General features: G+C 39.0%; 1 protein-coding gene across 1 annotated transcript; it reads right to left on the bottom strand.

The window, feature by feature from the left end:
- Window positions 1-2,161: 2,161 nt before the first annotated feature.
- On the bottom strand, window positions 2,162-2,593 carry LOC113760008. The gene has a single exon (XM_027302587.1). It carries the CDS (start codon window positions 2,591-2,593, stop codon window positions 2,162-2,164), a length of 432 nt encoding a protein of 143 aa, XP_027158388.1.
- Between the last annotated feature and the right edge of the window lie 2,135 nt (window positions 2,594-4,728).

The raw sequence follows: 4,728 nt of genomic DNA, 5'->3' as shown, positions 1-4,728 counted from the left end.
CGTAATCGATTCCCTCTTTCTGCTTGTAGCCTTTGGCTACCAGTCTAGCTTTATAGGTAACCACATTACCATCCATGTCAGTCTTCTTCTTGAAGATCCATTTACACCCTACAGGTTTTATCCCTTCAGGTGGATCAACTAAGGTCCACACCTTATTGTCATACATGGAATTTATTTCGGAATTCATGGCTTCTAACCATTTAGAGGAGTCTGGATTACTCATTGCCTCTTGGTAGGTAGTAGGTTCGTCATCTTGAATGACTAGAACATCATTGCTATGGCTCACAAGAAATTGGTATCTCTTGGGAGTTGAGCGTGTTCTTACTGACCTACGAAGCCCTTGTGTATTAACAGCTTCAGTATCTACCCCATCATTATGTGGTTGAAGCTGTTCTTCATGAGATCGTTCAATGTTTGTTGGATGATCCTGAATTTCTTCAAGATCTATTCTACTCCCACTGCTTCTTTCTAGAATATATTCTTTCTCTAGAAAAATAGCATGTTTTGAGACAAACACTTTTTGCTCAATTGGATTGTAGAAATAGTATCCTATAGACTCTCTTGGATACCCTACAAACAAACATTTGTCAGATCTAGGTTCAAGCTTGTCTGACTCTGCCCTCTTCACATAAGCTGGGCAGCCCCAAACCTTCATATAAGACAGATTTGGTTTCTTTCCTTTCCATATCTCATATGGTGTGGAGTCGACAACTTTAGTGGGTACTCTATTAAGAGTGTAAGAGGCTGCATCTAATGCAAATCCCCAAAACGATTTTGGGGCACTTGAGTGGCTCATCATAGAACGAACCATATCCAATAAGGTTCGGTTTCTCCTTTCAGATACACCATTTAACTGTGGTGTACCTGGAGGAGTCCATTGTGGAACTATTCCATTATCCTTTAAATAAACTCCAAACTCGTCATTTAAGTATTCTCCACCACGATCAGATCGTAGTATCTTAATACTTTTATTGGTTTGTTTTTCTACTTCATTCTTGAATTCCTTAAACTTTTCAAAGGATTCAGATTTGTATTTCATTAAATACACGTAACCATATCTTGAATGGTCATCTGTGAAGGTGATGAAGTATGAAAAACCTCCTCTAGCAGTGATCGACATTGGGCTGCATACATCAGTGTGTACTAGCCCAAGTAAATCACTGGCTCGTTCCCCCTTTCCAGTAAAGGGCATTTTGGTCATTTTGCCAAGTAAACAAGCTTCGCATGTATCATATGATTCATAATCAAATGAATCCAAGTATCCGTGTTGGTATAACTTGGAGATGCGTTTTTCATTTACATGACCAAGCCTACAGTGCCAGAGGTAGGTTTTATTTAGTTTATCTGTTTCATTCTTTTTCCACTCACATTGAGAATTTGATGATCAAGATCTAGAATATATAAACCGTTATTCCAACTTCCAGAACCATAAAACACACCATTTTTAGAAAAAGAACAACATTTATTCTCCTGGGTTATCCGAAACCCATTTAAATCCAAACAAGAAATAGAAATGATGTTTGTAGTAAGTGCTGGAACACAATAACAATTCGATAATTATAAAATCAATCCACTGGGTAAAGTGATATAATAAGTCCCTACAGCTAAAGCAACAACTTTTGCTCCATTGCCCACACGTAGGATGACTTCTCCTTTTCCCAGCTTTCTACTGTCCCTTAGACCCTGCATAGATGTGCAAATGTGAGAACCACATCCGGTATCTAATACCCAAGAGTCTGATTTGGAAGTAGACACATTAATCTCAATCATATATGTACCTGATGATGAAGCTTCAGCAAGCTTCTTTTGCTTCAGGCTCTCCAAGTATGACTTGCAGTTCCTTTTCCAATGTCCAGTTTGATTACAATGGAAGCAAGTTGCTTTGGACTGGTCCGCCTTTGCCTTTTTGGGCTTTTGGGTGGGCTTGTTCTTGGATTTCTTAAATCCCTTTTCTTGCCTCTTCCTCTTCTTAGATGAAGTAACGACAAGCACACCATTAGAGCCTTTTCCCTTTTTGATTTCTTTCTCAGCAGTTTTCAGCACATTCAACAATTGAGGCAAAGTGTGCTGCAGATTGTTCATCTGATAGTTCATAACAAACTGTGAGAAAGAATCTGGCAGAGATTGGAGCACTAAATCAACATTCAGCTCCTGATCCATCTTAAAATTTTTCAATTAGCCCAATTATTTTTAAGACATGCGGAGCAACAGGTGCTCCCTCTGCCATCTTGCACCTGAACAATTCTTTAGAGGTATCATATCTAACCGTCCTTGATTGTTGTTCAAACAACTCTCTCAGGTGTTGTACAATATCATACGCCCCCATGTTCATGTGCTGCTGCTGAAGCTGAGGAGTCATGGAAGCTATCATGATACATGAAGCTTCCCTATTGTCATCCTTATGTTTCTTATAAGTATTTCTAACAGCAGCAGGTGCAGTAGGTTCAAGCTCTTGAGGCATTGGACCATCAAGTACATACTCAATTTTCTCATGAGTGAGAACGATAAGGACGTTACGATGCCAATCAAGAAAGTTCGTGTCGTTGAGTTTGCAATCAGTAAGAATAGTGCGAAGGCTCAAATTGTTACTCATTCTACAACAAAATGAAAGATAGAATTTGTTAGAAAAATGTTTTGTTTAATAAAATCATAAAACTTCAAAATTATGATTTTATTTCCACTAATTTTTCAAATCAATTACCCTCTAAAATTGAATCAGGAATTTCTAAAATTCCATAGTGGCGAGGATCCTATCTTAAATTTATTTCGACCTTGAGTGTGTCCCAACAAATCGAAAATAATTATGAAAGGTAGGTACTTTTACCAATTACAACTTATTGTAATTCCTAGATCAGTTGGGTGTCAACTCTTGACATTAAATCTCTATGGATCAACCCAACATTTGCCTCTAAAATTAATGATTTTGAGTGAATCCCAACAAATCATAATTTTAGTTAAATCAAACCCATCATTCTTGAGAACATTTCTCATAGTAAAAACACGTAGTAAGTAAGGCAGCCTTGGGTGAATCCCAACAAGCTAGCACTTAATAACTACTCTAGTTTCTTACTATAATGATGGAAGGCATTTTATTGATTTAATATTATCATTGAGGGATTTATCTCTTTTTCCAAAAGTATTTTATAATTAAAAAATTTGGAAAAATTGCTCATTTGGTCTCATCAATAAACATGCATATAACCATATCAAACTTATACACATGAATTTAAATCGTGGATGGTTGTGGATATTCCTAAACTAATTTCCCCGGCCATCAGGGAAATTAGCATGATTCTAAAATCTTTAATACCGCGACGAACCCCTTCGTTGTAGTATGCCTCCTTTCTTCTTTTCAAAGTAACAATTTCTATATAAATAATATAAATTCCTATCATCTATTCCTATCTATTGTACATTACAAATAGTATAGAAGAAACCCCGAGTTACATTCGGGGGGAATTTAGATGAGAAAAGAAATTACAATTAGAAAATAAGAAAGGCAGGACACGCAGGCCCTATTTTAAAATTAATTACAACCATTCAAACCTAGAATGATTGTAACCTTCCAAAAAACCACAATCATATTGCGCACTATATCCACAACCATCCACCATGCATTTTCACGATTTAAACAACTTTAAATAAAAGAAAAGCATGTAAAATAAGCAATCTCAATTCATGGATTAATTGGATTTAATTCCTAAGGTCCCAAACAAATTTTGGGTCCATGCATACGCAAGAAATATTGGTACAATTAAATTTTATTAGGTCAACTTTATCCTCAACTAATTTGAGGAAAGAATGGGAAAATAATTCAAATTAATCAGATTAGTTCTAAATTAATTCCCAACCTAATAATATATGAAATAAATGATTCCATAATACATTTTAACAATTAAAATGGGATTTAATTCAGAAGATTGCCAAAAGTTCAAAACTTCAAGTTTTAGAAAAAAATATTTTAGTTTCCTAAACCACTCTTGCAATCGTTTTCTAGAATCACTGGCTACCACCACTGGCCACCATTTCTACTGTCACCATTACTGGGTTCTGCACTTATCACCAGTGGCAACGGCTCCCAGCAGTAGCTCCCAGGTGGTCGCAACAATGGAGCTCAGCTACAGCAGCAACCTGCTGCAACTTTTCCTTGCATAGGTTGCTGCTGCAATTTGCAGCAGTTTTGATGCATTCTCATGCCTTAAAAGCTCTTGGTTTGCTTACCTAGCAACCACCAAGAGCTATAGCAACTTTCCACCACCACCAAGGAAGCCTCCCATGGCCTCACATAGCAGCGGCAGCAAGCGGCAGCCCTTGGAAGATCGCTGGCAGCAATCACTCGCATGACCTTGCGGCTCCCATGGCCTGCTGCTGCTTTTGGTCGCCTGTTTGCTGGACAGCGGAGCTACCACCGCAACAGCCACCACCACTGGAGTCTCCACTGACCACCAGTGGCAGCGGCTCCTGGTAGCAGCCATCGGAGGTCATGGGCAGCAACCGTGAGGAGGCTGCTGTGCCCTGGCCGATGTCCGCAGCAAATCTGCTGCGCTTTTGTCCCAGAGAGCTCATAGCTCTGTTACCCAGCAACCACCACCAGGCGTGCATCTCCTACTGCCACCATGGAAAAACCACCATGGTCTCTCATGGCAGCTGCAACTGGCGGCAGCCCTTGCAGCCGCAACATCGCAGCAGCCGCAGGTTTGTAGATGCAAACCTGCTATATCGTTTTTT

This window comes from Coffea eugenioides, chromosome 2 (assembly GCF_003713205.1).
Source record: "Coffea eugenioides isolate CCC68of chromosome 2, Ceug_1.0, whole genome shotgun sequence".
In the NCBI taxonomy this organism is placed as follows: domain Eukaryota; kingdom Viridiplantae; phylum Streptophyta; class Magnoliopsida; order Gentianales; family Rubiaceae; genus Coffea; species Coffea eugenioides.
Note: the sequence above shows the minus strand (reverse complement) of the source record. Positions and strands in the feature narration are given on the sequence as shown.